Source organism: Poecile atricapillus, chromosome 5 (genome assembly GCF_030490865.1).
Source record: "Poecile atricapillus isolate bPoeAtr1 chromosome 5, bPoeAtr1.hap1, whole genome shotgun sequence".
NCBI classification, from domain to species: domain Eukaryota; kingdom Metazoa; phylum Chordata; class Aves; order Passeriformes; family Paridae; genus Poecile; species Poecile atricapillus.
Window position 1 is genome coordinate 21352745 of NC_081253.1, and position 21266 is coordinate 21374010.

A 21266-nucleotide genomic window follows, 5' to 3' on the forward strand; every position below is an offset into this window, starting at 1 on the left:
TGATATTACATGGCTCGATTGTGCCTAAATTCTCTCATCTCCACAGGGACAACAATCAGGTATTAGAGAGCTGTTATGATGTGCAATTCTTAAAAGTTATGAACAATAGTTGTCACAGAGGACAAAGTACATTAAGAAATTGCTCAAAGGAGACAATCCTACTTTTAGTCTAATTTGATATCTACATATGGTAAGTAACAACACTTAGTCATGCTGTAACAAGTGCTATTACATTTAACAACTGTTGGCTAGGTCTTTTATTAAAGCTATTTGTATTTGACTGTGTGTGTGCCTCCGAACACGTAGAAGGTCAAAGTTCCACGAACCTCCACTCACGACAACACGACCATTAAATCTTGCTGGTTGACTCAAGAAGTCAGATGCAGTCACTTTACCAGAACCTTCTTTGCATCAAAAAACGTAATGGGGAAATCCATTTACAACCCTTTTCAAACTGAGTACACCTCTTTTCAAGTGACTATAAAGAAAGTTACCAAGATCTGTACAAGTACACGTGAGCACACTGGTGATGCACTTTGACTTTCTTAAGCCACCGCGATGCCCATAAACCCTTGCTTCCAACTGCAGAATCCCTAGTGCCTAACAGGGACGTCATCCTGGGATGTGTTTGTTGTGCATGCGAAGCTGGTGCTGGCATGGCCAAAGCACCCTCTCCCGTGCCACCTGTCCCGACCAAAGCACCTTCTCCCGTGCCAGCTGTCCCTGCTCCCCACCTGTGCGGCCGGGCGGGTCTCTGACGGGCGGCGGCGGCCTCTCGCCGGGCGGCGGGGGCAGCGGTCCGGAGCGGCCCCCGCCGGGCGCCGGGCACGACCCCAGCGAGATGTTCCTCTGCGGCAGCCGCGGCATCTCGTCGCCGCCGGCGGGGGCGGGCGGGACGGGGGGCGGCCCCGGCCGGCCGGGGGGCAGCGGGGGCGCCGGGGCGCCGAGGTTGGGCCGGGGGGCGGCGGGCACGGGCGGTTTGCTGTTCTGCGGCGGCGGTGGCGGCAGAGAGGCCTCCCGGGCGGCGGGCGGCCGGTGCCCGGCGGGGGGCGGCGGCGGAGGCGGCGGCTTGTCCTCCGCCGGCCGGCCGGGGGTGGGCGGCAGCGGCGGGCGGCCCGAGAAGGGGGGCGCCGCGCCGGGGCTCGGCTGCCGGAGGGGCGCGCTCGATCCCGCGCCCCGGCTGCCCGGGAAGGGCGGGGGCGAGGGCCCCAAGCTGGGCTGCCGGCTCAGCCCCGGCACCGGCGGCGAGCCCCGGTTGTGCAGGCTGGAGGCGATGGGCCGGGGCGTGCTGGGCACCGGCGGCGGCGCCGCCTCGGGCTTGGAGCCGGCGTCGGGCCTCGGCGGCGGCACGCGGCTCCTCTGCGGGTCCGGGGCGGCGGTGCGCGGCCCCGAGGGCGGCCCCGGGAAGCGCGGCGGGCCGCTCGGCGGGGTGAAGGGCTTGGCGGCGGCGGAGCGGCCTCCGGGCGGCAGGACGGGCGGCCGGCCTCCCCCGGCGTCTGCGGACACAGGAGAGGGAGATCAGCTGCAACCGGGGCTGCGGTTCCGAACGGGCCGCGTCCCGAGGCTCTGCGGCGGCCAGGGAGCAGCCCGGCACGGGGCACCCCTGCCTTGAGGCTCAATCCCAACCCCGGTACCATCGGGAAACCACCCCAGAGTACCAGGCGACATCCTGATATTGCTTATGAGGCACGAATTAAGTGGCCACAAAGTAACACAGCCATCATACAAAAAACATATAAATAAAACAGGGAGGGAAGGAATGGTGAGCAGCAAGTACAGAATACCATCAAACTGAGAGCAAAGTCTTAGCTTTTAAATTACATTTCACAACGAAAGTTCAGCAAACGGCTGTTTTCAACCCTTTCTAGTAGCTGTGAACTAAAGATGTAGTTGTGCACATAAGGAAGAAGGCAGCCGGCCCTGCAGTTCACAAGTGCTATTCTGCGATGCCAGGAACTTTTGTATTAATACAAGTTCCCAAAAATAAACTGTGACACAATAGAAAATACCAGCTCTGAGAGACTGTTTTGTACACATGTGCTGAAAAATTGTTAGCCTATAAAATATGTAACATTTGTAACACTCTACAACCCTCATTGCATAGTCCTTCTTCAACAAGTATGAAATCCTATGTCCTTAAAGAACTCAGTGGCCCCAGATATCCTTTGTTTAAAGGGGCATGAGGCTTGGGGCAGCTGTTTTGTCAGCCAAAAGCACACTCCACACAAGCCTGCATCTGCAGTGCGCGTACCAGCCAGCTGGGATGCCTCATGCACTCCCTAAGCAGCAAATCATGCTGCTGTGGAGATGACATGAGTACTTTCCACTTGGAAAGTAGATTCTTTTTCCTGGTGCACAAGAAAGAATTAGCTTGGATCCTCCTCTGTTCCCCTCTGGTCCTGCACATCCAACAGCTAAGGCAGGACGTAATCTGCCTGACTGTCCTTTGCAGGTAGCCATTCAACACTACCAAGATCTTTAGTTTTCATCAATAACGAGGAGGGATGGGTGGAAAGGGAGTCTGGCTTCTCCCTCATAAAAACTAATAGTAAGAATAAAACAAGATTCAAGCTGAAAATTATATTTCCTAAGAACCTACAATATTTGATGGTTTTCTCGATCCCAGCAGGTAATTTACTGCAGTGCTTATGAAGGTTTTAAGCAACGTCATTTTTTCACACTGAAAATTTAAGGTCTTTCTTACCAGCATCTCGATTTGCAGTACATCTGAGCTTCGGCATTCCTGCTTGAAAAAGGCCTCCAAGGCCAGGTGGTCCACCGCCACTGAAGCCACCACCACTGCCACCACCAAAACCCCCGCCACTGCCACCTCCTCCAAAGCCACCTCCACCAGATCCTTTGGGTTCTGTAGGGAATAAAAGATCCCCCATGTTAGTGAAGCAAGACTGATCCTGCAAAATCACCTCTTTCCTTAGAGTAATGCTTGTAGCTGGGGAAAAATGGATGAACTTTGAAAACACACAAGATTTGGATCATCACCACCACCACTGTACCGTAGAGGAGCTGGGGAAGTAACCATAATAACCATAGCCTCTGTGTTTTATTAAGCCATCACTTTAGTCTGCTCTAGACTGGAAAGCAGAGCAAATTGCTGCACAGAATTTGGAACTGAGCATGGATGAGACCTCTGAGAATATAATTTAGTCTTTGTTAGCACCTTAGTTGCTTCTCCCTGTTTCTTTGTACTTTTGCTCTCTTATGCTTCCCCTCCACTTCTCCATAAGCAGAGACAGGGCAATCTCATGGGAAAAAGGGAAGGAAGGAGGAAGGCAGGAGGAAGGTTGTTCTTTTGGAAGGTGTCTCTGGGGACCACTGCTGGGAGCGCACAGAATTCTCTCATTATTGATGATTTTGCAACATATCTACTTATTTAAACAAAGCCTAGTAGGAAAGGAGATGCCATTTCTGTAGGTTCAGAAGTGCAGTTGCGGGATCATTAGCTGTCAATGCTTCCACAATAGGCAGGAATTATTTTATCACCCCTCCCCCTTTTCTCTCCCATTTCTCTAATGACAATATTTCTGCTGACAACTGAGTTGCCAAAAGTAAAATGGAAGTGTTTCCACAACTAAAATACAGAGGAAGAGCCTTACTCAGAGAATCACTGCAAAATCAGCAGGTGCACACATTGGGGTATCTGAGGAGATCAGCTCTCAGATGCTGGGCCACACAGGCTAAGATCAATTGCTTAATTTCTTGAAATCTTGATTTCTACAACTTTGGGTGGGTAAAAATTTCACTGACTTCAAAGTAATTAAAACCTGTGGATAAAAAGCACTTCTAAAAATTTCCCCAAGGAAAAAGGAAGAGTATATCCATGGGGGGATGTTTCACATTATCCTCTTTCTTAAGCATGTCAGCTCAGTTTGGCTCTGACTCAGATAGGGTGTGACCCTCTGGAGAAATGCTGCTACCATGCTTTAGTCTTTCATCATGATTTGTTATTTCATGTAAATAAGATAATAGGCTGCATCATTTTTATCTTACTGTTCACCCCCTCCTTTAATCCCCTCCAGCTCATTACTATAGCTAGAATATGTACCTTGACATTTAGAGATAATCTTTAAAAACTGTAGCTGGCTGACTGCAGGACTGTATCTAATTTTTATTTTTTAAATTATTTTTATTTGGTCACACTCCTCTGGGCATTTCCTTATTTCATCATCATGTTCCTATCACAGTCCAGATTTTAATTGCATGGCCAAACCTAGATTGAAGTGTATTACATTTGCTAATTAGTCTGTAAAAGTGTCTTTTCTGCTTAGGTAATGAATGCTGTTCCTCTGTCAGCACAGGCCTGTGTTCCTCACTCTTCTCTCCTGTTTCTTCCTGCCTTCCCAATACTTTTGCTACATGGGCTTCTCCAGCCTCCTCCTGGCACGTACCAAGATATGCTGTGAGACACAGCTGGATAAAGACCTTATTTCCATTCAGGTGAGTAGAATCACTGCCTTGTGCAGTACTGCTGGGCTGGCTGAGCAGCAAGGCTCAGCCAAAAAGCTAACAGCCCTGAGTCACTCCAGGAGTGGCAAAACTGCATGCAGCAGTGACACACAGGTAGAGCTGTGGCTTCTGGCTCTGGTTTTGCTCTAAGTGGTACTGGAGCCAGTGGTGTCAAGCCAGGCATGCATTTATTCTTATATTGTTTATGCAAAAGTAGAGTCTGAAATTCCACTTTATTCTCTGTCCTCTCCTCAGTCCTTATGGGGGTTTTGTTTGCTTGATCTGCTGCAGGTCCTCAGCAGAACTCCTGGTAGGGCTTGCATAGTTTTCTGATATAAGCAAACACGAAAATAAATGACTTTATGAGAATTAGCAAACAAATTAGCATTCACATTTCATAAGCCGCACTTGATTTCTCAGCTGACTGTTCATTCATGATGAATAGAATTTATTTTTATGCATGATAATTTCTGTCACTTTCTTTTATCTACTCTCATGGCAATTCATCTGATGATATATAAAATAATTTTCTGCTTTCAGATCTGTAGAACCATTCATGCCTACAGAAATTCCAACATGTAGAATCATACTTACTGTCTAGAATTGGAGCACTTCTGTCATTAGTAACAGTCTTCTTGAGCTTTTTTCCTTTGGTAATATCAGATAATAGAGCATTTCGCCCTGCTTGTTCTGACCTGCTTAGGGATGGCTTTTCAGTATTTGCCTGCAAAACAAAAATTAAAAATGAGGAGGCAAAATAGATCCCAACTTCTAGATACAAAGTTCTGCTCAAATATGGTAGTTACTTGAGACTTCAGTGTCTGTTTTAACAGCATTGGAGTGGATAGGTAGCACACCATGTCTAGTTTTGTGAATGATACTACAGGTAGCTGGCCTTGTTACTGACTCAGAGTCCCCAACACTACTGCTATTCTAACCCACATTATTCATTAGAAACAGAGTACTATGTGAATTCACCTTTTCTGAACTGCTGATTTAAAATCTCTGATTTTTTAAAGCCAAGGCACATCTGTGGCAAATTGTCATTCTGGAGACTGAGCAAAAACAGACTACACACAAGTTGATTACACAAGAGGTGGACATTGTTGAAAGTTGTGGTGAAATGCAATTTTGAGATAAATCAGAGCAAAGATGGACCTTTGTCTACTATATTAGCTTAGAAAGAAATACTTAAAAATGGCAATCACCACTTCAATAATATTGGCCTCTTCAAATAGACCAAATAAAACCTTTGGACGTAAGAGGTTTGTCTCAATGATCCTCTCCAATTTATGATTTGGTGACACAGCTTTTCAAGAAAGAACAAAAAACCTCCAAACAATACGCACTTATGCACGTACGCTTATATATGGCTCTTTCTTCTACGAAACAGTTCCTGAAACATTTTCTAACTTATCAGATCAGTGTAATGGAGATTTCCTGAAAGGTGGGGAGAGCTGTCATGGAGAGACCAAGCAGAGTCTGTATCATGCCTGTGGTGGAAAATGAGGGAAAGGCTCTTGAGAGACAGCCCATTCTGTGTAATCAGCTAGGGTTTTGCTCTGAAAAAATCGAGGTACTTCAAAATGGCATTTCAAGAAGCCTCTTCCTTCTTGTCAGTGAGGTGACTGACTGTTGGCAGGGTAGGCACAGCACAAGCTCTATTCCAGTTTAAGTCAGGTCTGACATAGTTTCACCCACCATGTTGTGCCAGCAGTGGATTCTGTGCTCTGATACCACAGGCTGGCTGAGGGAGTTATGCTAGCTAAGAGTTACCCTTACAAAATTTAAACAATTGGATTTATTTTTTTCCAGCTCAAGTCACCGAAATACTCCAGTAGAACAAGGGAGAAGGTGGGGGTACAGGTTTGGAGAAAGGCAAGGGGATAGCAAGACTTCAACTCCCCATAGAAAAGCTGCTGTCTTTCCACTAGACCAGCCACCAGTGTGGGAGGAGTAAAAGCATGGAGAATTAAAGTGGATAGTGACATCCACATGAGAACTGGAAGGCAGTGGAAGTGATAGTCCTTCTTGTAAGATCAATGATCAACCATAAACAATATGTTGGAGAGCTTTCTCCAAATACCATGGATACCCTCATCCACACCTCAGCACCTCTGGACATCCTGTTCAAAGTGACAAGCAGCAGCAGAGAACAGTGCATGTATTTACCTCCCATAAAACTTACCAAGGCCAGTGTTGGGGGTGGAGGGGGAGCTGGAGGGGGAGGCACAGGCATGGTGGAAGGCTGAGCTCTATCTGCTCTTGCTAAGAAACCTACACAGCAAAACACAAACACACAAAGTCCAGAGATCAATACATTTTAATAAATACATTTGTACTCAGCTAAAGAAACATCCTTGCAGTGAACAGGTTTATGTTCTGTATTTTTGAAGTCTAAATAATCTATAAAAAACATTTTAATTATATGGAAACCAGCTGCATCTTTAAACAGGGGCTCCCTACATGATCCCCACTGCCATACAAATTCATAGATATACATCCAGTTTTGAACACTTACACAATCCATGCATTGCTATGGCAGTGCACAAAATGCAGTAACCAAATTGAACTCTGTTAAATCCAACAATCTCGTTCCCATGGAAGTGCTTCAGCATAGCCTCACAGCTATGCCATCAACCCTTACCTAAAGAAGGCATCATACTTTAAGGTCATACTCAGAAAGAGTTGCTGATTTGTTAAATCCCTTTAGTTGCTAAAAGATTCCTCCACCTACACTGTTATGGGTAGAGCTTTGGGACAGACTCATGCTTCTTCCTCTCTCCCTGCTTGCTCTGAAGATCCCAAGCTCCAACATCACGTCTGAATACACCTTCCTCCTCCTCAGAAGTAGCACACACAGACATGTTCTGGATATTCTCCCTGAGGAAGAAGAGCAAGCAGGCAGCCTGGCCTCTCAGCTGCAGGCTGCTGCAGACAGAAAAGCCTGCTGATAAAGCTCAGCCCTACACAAGCTTCCCTGCCAGAGACCAGGCTCACACTTTTCCCCACTGCAAGCTGAACTTTCAGCTTTGAGCAATCCTAGGAGGGTCACACCTGAAATACAGAGATTTAGTACAACAAAATTATGGAACAACCAAAAAAGAAAAAAAAGGCCCAAGTATCAAGGACTGTATTTTCAAGTCACAAGGGCTTTTTGTGGCATTTTGGCATACAGCTTGCTGGAACTGTGCCTATCAGGGGCTTTGGAGCATTTCTAATAGTGCTATGGCATTTCAACATGTCCTTCACTCTTTTATCTGAGCTTTCACCCATGCTGGCCATTCACCTGAGCCACCTTTAATAACAATGATTTGCCACCACTTATATAATGTTTGCATAAGATGGGTAAACACAATGGGAATAGGAACAAGGGTAATTCTCCAGACAACCCCAGGCTGCTGGCTGAGATCCACAGGGCACTTATTTACATGAATACACAGCTCTTACTTTTTAAAGTAACTTGATTGTATTAGATGAAACCGAGGGGAAGTGTAATAGCACAGTATCTGTCAAATCAACATCATGCCACGTACACTAACCTTTACAGTTAAAGTGAACATTAGGAAAATGTGCTGAATGAAACAAAATGGCATTTGCAGTGAGTCACCACCTACGAAGTCTGTAATGGCTCTGACATGATCCATGATATGCGTGTCAGAAAAAATTGTTTAGAAGTACAGATTTATCTCATCAGATGCTCAAGCTTCAAAAGAATTAGAATACAGCTGCAACTCCCCCTTCCCACCCCCCTCTCCCCCCCAAATTGCTGAGTTACCTTCCTCAGAAGAAATATTTTCTGAAATAAGACTTTAGTGGATTTTGTGTAAAATCTTTAGGGAGGAAGGAGTCAGACACATCACCCATAGCTCTGGCTGACCATCTAGAAAAATCATGACGTTCAAAGTGGTGTGAGGCACTAGGGCTGTCCCAAGTGTCTGCAGGTTTTCTCCTCCCATACTGAAGAAACTGTTTCCAGTTACTGCGAAAGAGCGAGCAGAGCAGAGGGGAAGCTGGCGGATAGACAGACTGACTGACAAAGAGGAAACTGTGTGAAGCCAAGCCTACACAGTGCTGTGCAAATGCATGTGTTCACAAAGTCCTGCAAACAGACCAGCCTGCTCTCATCAGTCCTCTGCCGCATTACTGAGCATCTTAAGCTCCTCCAGAGAAACAACAGATTCATATTCAGAGGTTCAGCTTGAATTTAGTTACATTTCCATCTTCCAAATTTGTAGCTCTCATAGAGCTCTGCACAAAGCCCTATCCTTTCCCTATCAGCATATTCTAAATGCAATATTTGAAATCTGAAACCTATTAAAAGCACCAAGACTAATGCTACTTTGTTCTTCAGCTTCCTGTTTAAAAAAATGGTCAACAGGAAAATAATTTCTTACAGTAGACCACAACCATCCTGTTTCTTAACACAGTCTTTTCACAGCTGCAGATGTTTCTAGCTTAACTGTGCCATGAGGGTATTCCACCAAGCTTTTAACTGCTTCATCTGATTAAAAAGAGAAATTCTTCTCTCTGCATTGCTTTGCTAAGAAGTCAAAGCAGTCTAGCTAATGTACCATCAGTCTCTTTGGCACTCCATGTGTCACAGGAAAGTTTCTGGAGCAGGCAGACTACAGTTTGGTTTGATATCAGGCTTTTAAATGAAGGCAGCTCAGATCTGAACGCACCAAGTGAGCCAGGTGGTCTGTGAAGCACTTCCTGTAAAATACCGTAACTTGTATACCTCCCTAACTAATCTCCTAACTTGTCAGTTAGAGATTGTTTCCTGCTTGGGCTGCTCTGTTCTACTTTTTCCCCCTTTTAACTGGATTGTTTTAGATCAGCTGCTTAGGGAATTGGTGGCATAAAGAGGAAGTAAGGTGATGCTTGAAGCCTGAGCTCTCTAAGGGGAAGCCACTACCCACAAAAACATCCAGCTTCTCCAAAACCCTCTCTGCACACATGATTTGCAAGGAGGCAAATGTGGTGAGAAAGGCACTAAGTGTTCCCTGCTTCTCTATCCCATCTTACATGTACCTGTACTCAACCACTGCACACTAGCCAGTATTTCTGGTACTGAAGGGCTCTCTCAACAGAGCACACAGGCACACACTGGTGAGCTTGCATTTTGCTGCTGTTGAACAAGCCCTACAGCCCTCAGAAACAGGCTGGAAAATAGCATTTTGGAAGCACAGGACAAGCTTCTGTAATAAACCAAACTCTGGCAAAACTGGCCTGAAGTTTAACAAGAGCATCCTGCTGCAGGGTTGTTTACTCAGGGTGCTCTAGAGCACACACTTCCTTTAGGAGCCATCAGAAAAGAGATCACATGGCGTGACTGAGAAACCTGTGTGCCCACACAAAAACGTACAATGCATACACTTACAGAGCCCATAAAACACCCTAGATTGTCAAATTTTAGTTTAAAACCAAAGTTGCAATACTGCTTCACTCTTACTTTTGCCACTCTGACTCTGCTCCTGCTGATGAAAAAGAGATTTTTAGAAACTCAAGCCGAAACTTTGCAGGAAGAAACAGCACCTCTGTCTTTGAAGCTCTAACTCATCCTGCTGTTTGGCTGTTAGATTTTGTACAATCTATTTCTTTGTCTGACTCACTGTAAGCAAAAATAAAAGACGTGCTCGCTGGATTTTAAAATTTGATCCCTTATAAGCCCATATGAAGAATAACAATGGTCTGAAGAGATGCAGTGACCTGGTGACTTGCTCCTCCAGTACATGACAGTGCTGGGAGTAGCCCCTGGGATGAGAGCTACTCTTGCGCTGCAGAACCAAAGCAGCTGAGTCAGCACAATGCTGAACTCAAACTCTGCAGCTGCTTTGATCTTCACCAATTCACAAGACCACTGTTTCTTACAGAACACAGAGATGTCTTGAGATGTTAAGTGTAACTCTGCAATTAGAGGAAAGCTTTGGTTACTGTCCTACATTTCTGCAGTGGACTCACATCATTTGCTCTTGGTCAGTGGGGAAGAGCTGAATTTATGAAAAGGCTATGAAAATAGGCTAGGAAATGTTAAACTGCTAACAGCTGACACTATAAAATACTTGCAATAGGAACCAATCCATCTAGTAAAAAATTTTACCCACCAAATCTGTTAACAACCAAGTTTCTTATAATGCTTGGTGCTGCAGGGTGTTGAAGAGGAACAGGTTCCAGAAGACAAGGCTGAAGGTGACATGTGTCCTAGCTTATTTTCTAGGCACCAGTGTAAATTACCAGAGCTTTTAAGAAGCTATGTAGAAGTGTTATGTCTGGGTGAGTGTTGGTGGAGCAGCAGAAAGGACTGCAGTAACTAACCCACATACGTACACTGCAGCATCAGCCAGTGAGCACCAAGCACAGAGGCATGGATTGCCAGCATGAGAAGGATTTCCACAGCCAGCCGCAGCAGCTTCCCTCCCACTGCGCCAGCAGCACCGCAGGTCCATGGGCCAGGAGCAGGCACCCACCCCTGCAATCCTCACTCTCCCTGCCCTGCCTGGCCAGCGCCCTGGGGCTGGGGCAGCCTCCCCGCAGCCTTCCCAGGAGTGGAGCTCACGGAGCCCACGTCTGCTGCCTCTGGGGAAAGCCACCCTCGCTGCCAGCAAATGAGATGATCCAACACTGCCTAAGTAAAGAATACCTGCATAAGGAAACTAGTTTCTGCAAACTACCAGGTACATCCAGCAGCCACCATCAGGAACGATATTAAAATGTTATGTTAGGCAATGCACCACGATAAAGACTCCTTTCATTTAAAAACTGAAATAGAGAAGAAATGCACATCGCATTCTGCAAAGAGCTCCTTGCTCTGTGGAGTAATCCATAAAGAGCAAAAATGGAACTACACTAAATCTAGTGAAACACAAATTTTGGGCACTTCAGATTTCATTTGGTATTTCAGAAATCATTTCAGGAGCATTACGAATGCTAAAAAGAAACAAAATGAAACAACCTTTATTGTTGGATGGACAGTGTGAACAACCACACTGCAAGTGCATGGTTTGTATCCGGTCAGACATTTTGAGCTGCTTAAGGCCCTCCCTCTTAAACATTGAGTCAGAGGCAGACAGACAAACTCACTGTGGTTAATCATTTCCTGCATGATTAATTTCTAAGCAAAAAAAGAGGAAGGAACAAACAACTGTAGAAATAAAACAATTTATAAATTTAAGGGGAAAAAAATCCTGAACTTGCCAATTAAAATGCTGATTGCTCCCCTATGCAAAAGTTCCAAACTTCCAAACCAGTACTGATTTGGTTCTTTTAGAATCCATTACTTTCTCCTAATGAAAAGATTATTTTTTTTTTTTTATTTTAAAATCTGAATTTGAGGAAATTTGGCTACATTACCAAGTACTTTAATAAGGTAGCTCTCAAATCAAAAAGGGCAGCTTTACAAATTACAAAGTAGTTGGAAAATCACCCACAATCAGTTTTATACAGACCACAATATTTTTTCATTAATCATTTTTTTGAACAGAGTAGTGAGCTATTAAACTTTTTCACCAAAATAGCTACAGTGATGTCATGAAATTTGAGTCCCCCTGTTCCCACTTTCCTTGGCAGACCTGAGCCACTATAATTCTACATGTCCCATGTCCCACTACCCCAATCTCCCAAGGCCAGAGGGGCTGCCTGCACCAAGTGTCAGTCCAGGAGCATGGCATGAGAACATCAGAGGATACTGAAGGTGCTCCTCCCATGCAACACCATGCCAGTAAATCCCCCCTGAAAACATCAGGTGTTTTTCTTCTCTTTTTATTAAAGTTTCTAAAGTTTCTAAATATATAGAAATTTATAAATAAATATACAGATAGATGAGTTTAAGTCCCTAAAGAGTTCAACAAGGGTACCAAACCAATTTCAGTTGAGCATGAAGCTACCGGATGATACTGAAGAAGAATTCCCTTATAGGGTGAAGAAAAAATATTCAGGAGACTCTCTGGCCTCAATCACTTGCACATGGAGGAGTGAAAAGCCTATCTGGCACTCAAATAACCTGATACATTTTTTAATTGAGACACTGCTGTATAACAAGCCTATACTCAGCTGGACAGCCTGGATTTTCCTTCTCCTAGCTAGGATAAAACTTTTGAGGCTTTGTTCCAGAGGAACAAAGTAATTGTAAAATGTTACTGTCGGTATTTTTGGGTCCTTTAACACCAGTACTGGTCTTTTAAGAATAGTTTTTGTCTGAGAAGACAATCCTTTTGGTGCAGGGACTACAAGACTTTGTGGCCTGAGACAGGACATTATAAGGGTGTGAAAATATAAATGGTCCTCTCCTGTCTGGAGGAAGCTGTGGTAGCAAAAGGAGGCACTAACTTTTCACCCTTAAAATCACGTGCAGAGATCTGGACACCCAAAAGAAAGACCAAAGAGGAGAAGTTTCTCTGAATGTCTCAGACCCAGGGAAATTCTGGGGAGCTGATGCTGCCAGAGAGGAAGCCTACTTTACTGGGGACTTTTGGCATTTCAAGGAAACTCTCCACAGTACCCGAAATAAGTGGTTTGAGTATGACTCTCCACCACGCTGAAAAATGCCACCCCTTACACAAAATGCCGGGGCAGAGGAGGTATACCAGTCAGTGATGGAGATCACTTCCCTAGACCCAGAGCCAAAGTTTCCTTCCTTTTCCCACCAACTGCCATTGGAGGGGTGAAGGATGATAAGCTTTATTCACAGGCACGTGTGAAAGTGGATGAGGTCTATGTGGCCCTGAAATAAGATTTGGCCTAATCTGAACATCACACAGGAGGATCTCCCACAGGGAAGTGCACCTTTCCCAATTGGGCAGTGACCAGTATGGGGGATGCATGCCATCCTGCTGCAGGCAGGGACCAAAAAGGAGAGAAGTGGAAGGCAAGAGCCTGAAGGGTCTCTAGCAGAAGTGCATGGGGTAGTTCTTAGGAAAGAAACAGATGTCAAGCCAGTACCACAGTGAGCCTTTTTCCTGCCCTACCGAGGCTGCAGAGAGAGGATGCATTTTTTGGTTTGCTTTGGACATAGTCTTTACAATAAATTGCAAGTTAAGTTAGCTCAGTTACAACATTGTGAGAGGTATGTGAAAGGTGGAGGTGTTGGGGAGCTAGTGAGGACCAGTAAAGATAAATAACAAGAACAAACAAAAGACATGACTAGTTAGGGGAAAAAAAGTGAGGATGCTGTCAGGTGCTTTCACATCTCTATGCATGTTATGCCAGGCTCCTGCGCTCCATCAACCCTACAGCATCTCCATCTTCCTCCACACTCCTTCCTCATGCTCACTCCCTCATCCCAGAGCATCCAGCCAAGCACAGTGATCCTCCAGTCAGTATGATCTGCAGCTCACACTGGGCAATTCTCCAGAGACATAAAACCCCCTAAACACTTTGCATCTACTTCCTACCACCACAGGAATACAGCAACAGTGCAGGTTACTGTGTGTGTCAGTGACAAGTGAATCAACAGCCCCCTGAGCCAGCACACGACCACAGGTGCCCAGAACAGTAACAGCCAGATGCACCTATGGTCCCCAGCAAGCTGCATCCAGCAAACCTCATCTGTCAAACACAATCGAGAGCTAGATGGACAAAATACAGCAGTGCTGCATCCATGGAAAATTACAGCTAAGAAATAGGCTGCTATGGTGACAGAACATTGTTTCAATCCAAGTATTTTAAAATGATTTTTCTTTCAGTGAAATATTTTTCAAAATATGCAGACGATCACAGGCAATGGCTAATTTTGGAGGGCTTCTTCTAGTAACCAATATAGTCCCTGTTTGAAAAAAACAGCTAAGCTTTTGGTCAGTTTGAGTGTCTGGAAGTTGACTTGAGAAAAACTGATAATGTAAGAGCAAACACACTACAGCAGAAAGTATCTGACTCACTGAAAACAGAGTTAGAAGTTACTCACATCTAATCCATACTCCTATAATTTCTTTCAGCCAGTGCCCAAAGGAGCTCTACAAAAGTATTCCTGTCTGTGCAGACAACAAGGGTCAGGTCACATTCCCCACCATAGCAACCTGATCTTGGGGAATGGGACGTCAGCCCTGCAAGGAACACCTGGAGCAAAGTCCCTGCACCAGGCACCTCAGGAGGGAGTCTACAGAGAGTTTCAAAACAGGCACACTTGTGTCATTCCTCAGCAGGAGGCCAGGACCAAATCCTGCAGAAAAGACTGGGCTGTATCCCAGTCCTCAGGACAGGAGGACATGTTCAGACACTGCAACCTCTGACAGCTCCATCCCCATCCCCACTGGCACCCTCATACCAAAAGATGAAGAGTCCTCCCCCCATCCACTGTGCAAAAAGCCCTAGGGCAAAAGGCTTCACTTTCTCTCCCAGACAGAAGTAATGGTTAAGGACGAGCTGTCTGTGAACTCTCCTTCAGCTGTCCAGAGCAGAGCTGCCCACAACACTCCACCATCTAGCACCCACCTCAGCCCTCAGTCAAGGTGAGTGTTGGAACCAGCACACAAGGCTTTACCCAGGCACACTGCCCCAGCACAGCCAAGGAGGATCCACACAGCCTGGAGGCAACCTGGAAAGGGACACTTGACTCCCAGCGCTCTGGAGAGGCGACAGGAACAACCTCTCCACACAGGGACAACACATTTATGGCAAGAAACGACCTGATGTCTCTCTTCAACTTATTCCCTCACCCGTTCCTCCTTGTGAACATTAGTGCTCACAAAATAGTGTTCCTAATACATAGCCCAAGAGCTTCTCTGCAATGGGGCTGCTTTTTCCAGTGTCTCGTCACTGTAGTAGTGATCACTCAATGTCATGTGGCTGCTCAGCACTGCACAGCTTTCTCCCCAAAACCATCTTAAGCTCGAGGAGCTGTTGGTAGGGTGAACAGGCTAGTTCAGAAATGAAGGATTTCTGAGTATTGCCTCCAGATTATTCAGTCCTAAATCAGAACAAAAATAATTGCACTTAGGAACAGGACTTTTTCCACCTTCTTATCCTCACAACATGGCACCACTCATCTCTGGCCACACAGGGTCACTCATGGCCTGGCAGTGGCAGGCAGCTAACAGTGAGGGGCAGGAAAGGATGTCTCCCACAAGCCACACACGGTGACCCAGAAGCAGAAAGACATGGCCTGGCCTTTGGAATCGCCAGCTTGTTACCACAGGAAAACAGCTTTTGTTCACACGAGTATATCCACCTTTTGCCTTTCCACCTATTGCTCCACTTATATTTCTAGGTTGTTACAGCTCTGACCACCTGTTTGCTTTGTGTAACATGACAACAATTCTGCTATTTTAATCAAGTTGACAGAAACCTGGAGCATTTTTTCCCTTCTATCCACTTTTTTTGGTAGCATAACAGGCCAAAAGTACCATAAATTACTACAAATGGAGGGTTTTTTGGACATGTGAGCTGTTGCAACTTTCAGTACACACAGAAAAAAGTCAAGAAAGCAATCAAATATGGAGAGCAAGCTCTGGGGTTTTGCTGGAGGACTTCTGCTGCCCACAGCTGCCGACTGGTATGCTGCAGTCCCCTTCAGAGCAGCAGCTATAATGAGAGGGGCTTCTCTCTGCAAGTCCTGAGGCTGGGATGAAAAGAGCTGGTTTGGAGCCACAGATTACATCACTGGAGCTATGGGACACCCCACACTCTTCATGGCCAGGGAACTAAATTAATAATGATGTGACCTGCACAACCCCATTGCTGATGGTGCCTTCCTTAATCTTTCTTTTATCAACAGGATGACACGAAGCTGCAGTCGAAAACATTTAACAATAATGAATACTTACAGAAAAGGAACAAGGATCTCCCACACTGTCAGACTGCTTTATTTCTCGGTAGGTGTAGGTTAGAATTCAGTTTGCTTCAGCATTCAAATAGGCTTTTCCAATATAAAGCATTTTCCTCATCACAATCAACTAAGTCTTACTAAACATGCAGTGAATTGTGGCTGGTCTACTAAAGGCAGCACCTATAAAATGATATTAAAATAGTAACTGCCTCTAAAGGGGAAATCTGAGGCATATAAGGGCAAGACATGTGGAATGAATTTAAAGCACCTTTTTCCAATCCCTGTCTCTTATAAATATTACAATTTTCCTATGAGAATGTTGAAAAACTACAGTGCACAAGAGATCAGCTCAGATTTCACATCAAAAGCCCAAACAAAAAGCTAAGTGGCCTGGGCAGTCATCAGGGAAAGACCAACTGCACAAGCAAGAGTGCATTAGAGTTTTTACAGCCCAGGTGTTGACGTAAATTAGAGTAACTTGAATACCTGTCATTAGAGGAGCAATCAAAGACTGATCAGCCTGGAGTGTGGGAAAAACAAAACAAAAGCCAGCCCCAGATCTGCCTAATGTAAGGGAGCCTGCTCCACCAGAGACAGTGCAGAAAAACCACCACTTCAGAGCCAGGATACTGTCAATAAAAGCCTCGGTTCAGTGCAGCAAGACCCATAAATCAGTTTTGTGAGAAACAGGCAACCCAGCCTGGTAGAGATTTTAATTAAAAAAAAAAAAAAAAAAAAAAAAGTAATTTTCCATTCTTAAAGTTAATTTTGAAAGGTTTGAGGCCGCAAAGTGATGAGAAACCTCCACTAGACTGGGTAGAGATGGAGAGCCTGAATTTATTCTCATTAGAGTTCATGGAAAGGCTCAGGCCAGTTTTCAGAGGAGACTGGAAGAGACTCACAAGTACCTTCTGACTTTGCTGAAGCGTTTGAACTTTTTGAGTTCAGACTTAGAGATTAAGAAGAGTGCATCCCATGAAGTCCCTTTATGTTTTGTCCTGTGTGGGGATTTTCACTGTAGCTTGGGGTTTGGCATCATTTGTGAGGCACCAAATTGTATTTGCACGTAAGTAATGAATTTGAAAAGTGCCACAGTCAGCAAGCAAGGCTGGCACCGACTCCCACAACACCATCCTTTGGATCAGGAAGGCTGGTGGAGCAAGGACCACAGCCATAGATTGCACAGAGATGCCATGCCTTGTGTTCAGCACTGCTGGTACACTGCTCCATCAACCTGAGGAGAAAAACCAGCAGGACAGGCAGTCATCTGCCTCCAAGGACCACAACCGATTGAAAAACTCCCCATAACTTACCCTCTGTGCCCTGCTCACAAACCACAAACTGAACAGAAACTCTCACTGCATCTTACTAACTGACTAGGTACTAAATGAGAACTCATTCTGCATATCATCTGTATCCCCTGTTCACAAACCTTCTCTGACCTTCACTTCAAAAAGCTGCAAAATAGCATTTGATTTCCCATTTAAAGGCTTATTTAGGTAATGTAGCCAGGAAAAGTTAAGTTCTCTGTAGACTCTGCTGGGATGCTACAAGCTACTTTACAAGTAATTATGCTACAAGTTACTTTTTTACAATGAACATTGTCTAAGGAATTAGTACAAGTTTACAATAAAGCAACTGAAAATTTTCAATTTATTGACTTATAAATGAATATAGACAAAATATACCATTTCTTTGCATACTTTCAGTATTTACCAAGGTAGATATTTTATCTTAGATCCTCCTCTGAGAACAGCTACAAAATGAAACTCTCTCTTACAAATTTTACATGATAGCTTACAGTAATTAATTAGTATCACTTTCAAACCCCCAAAATGCTAACATATATGAAGCTGGGCAATGTATGCTGGGCACCTGCACACACAGAAGCTGGACAACAAAGCATCCATCTTCACAAACATCCAAAGAAACACTCAGTATCCATTTCTCCTTGCTTGGAAAAGAGCCTCTGCCCTCTGAGGTTTGGCCTGCTCTGTAGTTCATGCTGTGTCTCGGAAAGCTTTCAGATGGGCTGCTATGGTTTCAGTAACTATTTTTAAAGGTTTTGGGCAATATAAAAACATCTCTACATCTCTTCTCTCTGGAAGAGACTTTAAAATAAGGATGGAAATAATAAAGGGGAGGGAAAATAGGGGACAAAAAGTAATCTGAAGGAATGAGAGGGTTTTCTTGAACAAACAACCCCTCCCCAAACTCCAGGACTTCAATCGCCCCTTCTTCACATTGGAGCCAATTACCTCATCCCAAACTACTCAAGACACTGTGGCCAAAAGTTCTAAATGGTTCTTCATGGTCTGTTATAAATGGTCTACAAATGGTCCATAAAACTTCAGAATTTGCATGCAAAGCAATGAAAAAACCAAACCGGAAGGAAGACAAGCCTAGGATAAGAGATTAATTTTAATCTTAAATATCTTACCATACACATTATGGTTTGAAAAGGATCAATTCAAAAACAATAATTTAATTTCAGTAATAATAATATTACTGAAAACACATTATTGCACATATGAAATTACATGATCATCTGATACCCTGGCAGTACTGGCAAATGATGCATTGTTCTAATCCATGTTAAAAACAAAGCCAAAATGTTATGTTCCTGCACCACCCAATTATCTGCCCGGTTGGAATCCAGCAATAAACTTCTCCTGCAACTTCAGAGGTACAGATGGATGAAGCAATATATTACTGCTATTAAAAAATGTTCAATAAGACAACTCCAAAACTACCTTTAGATGGGTTGTACAAAATTAACAGACCATATAACTATTAAGGAACCATAAAGTAAAGCAGACTGAAGGTTGCCATCTCTGCATTGCTTGGTACTTTGCATCATATATAAAAATCTACTAAATCTGACCATCATTTTCTCTCTTTTAAAAAACATAGATTTTATACTGACATTAGTTTTGTTGTAACTAGAACAAGAAAAGCTTAATTTTAAGAGGCTAATTTTTGTATTAAAAATAAAATGAAACAAAAAACCCCCCAAACAAACCCCACCTGTCCTTATAGCTGATAGGAGCTGCCCTGGTTTCATTCCAGACCTAAGAAGTCTTCTTAGACTTAGAGGAAGATATGACCCAAAAGTAGTAATGAGAATCCCTATGATAAATTATGAAGGCTGCTTGTTGAAGTTCTAGGGCTAAAGCAGACTAGAGGCAGGGACAATAAAGATTCATCTTTTCCTTTTGAGTACTGAGCTGCTGAATCCATCATGTCTTATTCTGAGCTGACCAGCACTTCCCTCCCTCCAACACCCATTACTGGACAAAAAGAGCTGCTACCTAATGGAAACACGTATAGACACCCTGCAGAGGATCTCCTGCTCTAGACTCACTCCTTGGGAAGGGCAGCCCCAAAGCAAATTAGCGGCCTGCTGAGTGCCCTGCAGAAGGTCAGCTCCAACTCAGGAGCTTTTGGAACTTGTGGACTGGTGTTTAGATATCCCCAAGCAAGGAGTTTGATGCCCTGGTGGCTGCTTGCTCAGATTCCCATCCGCAACTGAAGCAATGGAAGGACAAACCTGAAACTCTTTCTCCTTGGTTTGGATTTAGTTTGTCTTTTTACAAACCAGTCAAAATCTAACCCACAGCACAGTGAACACCTCTTCATAAGTTATAGGAGAGACCTTAGCCTTCAGCATCTGAGTTTGCATGTGTGCAGTCACCAGCAATACTCATGTGCTGTTCCTATCACCGGCAGTTTCCATTTGGTCCAATCTGGAAAACATCCTGAGTAATACAAGGATGAATTTTTCTGTTAAGTATTTCCAACACTGCCTTTTGGCAAGAAAAAAATGTCAAAAGTCACTTGGAAAAGAAAGCTACAGCTAAGAGACATTTCAATTATTTCATAAATAAACTGCCAAAATGCAAAGAACTAAATCCAGGCAATATTAATATTCTTTGTATTTATATCATGATAAGCTAAGCTGAGATCAAAGTATTGACCAACCACAATTACACTTTGTTTCATTTACTAGAACAGAGCTATAATAAAAAATTTATTTACAATAGCTTTGTAAAGCCATTTTTACACAAATCCTTCCATCTGCTTTTGCAGCAGGACTTGCTACTTATGCAATATATACATTTATGAAATATAGGCGAGATAACATTGAATTGGAGGTTTCAGATTATACACCTGGGCCTTTAGCTGAATACTCCGTGATATTGGGACCATGAAATTTGCACATATGCATCTGAGTACACGGCACACGTCTGCAGCAGGTGATGCCAATTTAAACACCTACAGTAAGGGCGCACAGTTAAGTTGTTTGTGACTAATCTAAGGTTTCATCATTCAGTTGGAAGCCCTATAAGATAGCTTCTCAAGATTTCATTTATGAAATAGGCTTCTCTACTTGTTTTGGAAATTATCTAATAGATGGAAAGATACCAGCTCTGTTTTTCATCAGTCTGGTTCCTTCAAACTCAAAGCAATTCTAATGTTACGTGAAAGACAATGCAAAGCATTAAAATTTGTGTGTGTTTAATAATGTGGGGTTTGGGTTAAAAAAAAAAAAAAAGAGAGAGAAAGGGAAACTATTTTTATGTCTTGTCAAAGCTCAAGACTTGAAGAGATTTCGATCTTAATGTATTGACATGGCTGACGTAGCACAGGGCTCTCTGACTGATGCTGACTGCCCCGATTATCCCCTGGTCCTATGAGGGACATGGGCAAATTGGTGCTGCTCCAGTTGGGACTGGGAGGACACAGATGCAGGCTAGCAAGAGGGCACACAGTCCTGCAAAGGACTCTAGTTTAAAACATGGCACAAATCAAACAAAAAGAATCCAAGGACAACAAATTGAAAACGCCTTTCTGCTTTCCTCCCCATCTCCAATTACAGAAGTTTTTGCTTCACTTTATTTCTCCTTGGAAACAACTTTTTACAGCTGCACATGGCAAGTACTTAGCTAGTAAGCAAAGAGGAGAAGCTGGAAAGAATGATTATTAATGGATTCTGCCAAAAATATAGTCAGGGCAAAATCTTTCACAGCTTAGGACACAA

At 44.0% G+C, this 21266-nt stretch overlaps 1 protein-coding gene across 4 annotated transcripts in view; it reads right to left on the minus strand.

Moving 5' to 3' along the window:
- Nucleotides 1-21266, minus strand: part of WIPF1 (WAS/WASL interacting protein family member 1) — a 54818-nt gene that overhangs the window by 9576 nt on the left and 23976 nt on the right. For all 4 annotated transcript variants that reach the window (XM_058839916.1, XM_058839917.1, XM_058839919.1 and 1 more), the window contains 4 exons: nt 6653-6741; nt 5059-5188; nt 2705-2866; nt 735-1496 (listed from right to left, as the gene is read on the minus strand). In XM_058839916.1, the coding sequence (XP_058695899.1) occupies nt 735-1496; nt 2705-2866; nt 5059-5188; nt 6653-6703 (1105 nt within the window). In that variant the 5' untranslated portion in view covers nt 6704-6741. The remainder of the gene's footprint in view (nt 1-734; nt 1497-2704; nt 2867-5058; nt 5189-6652; nt 6742-21266) is intronic.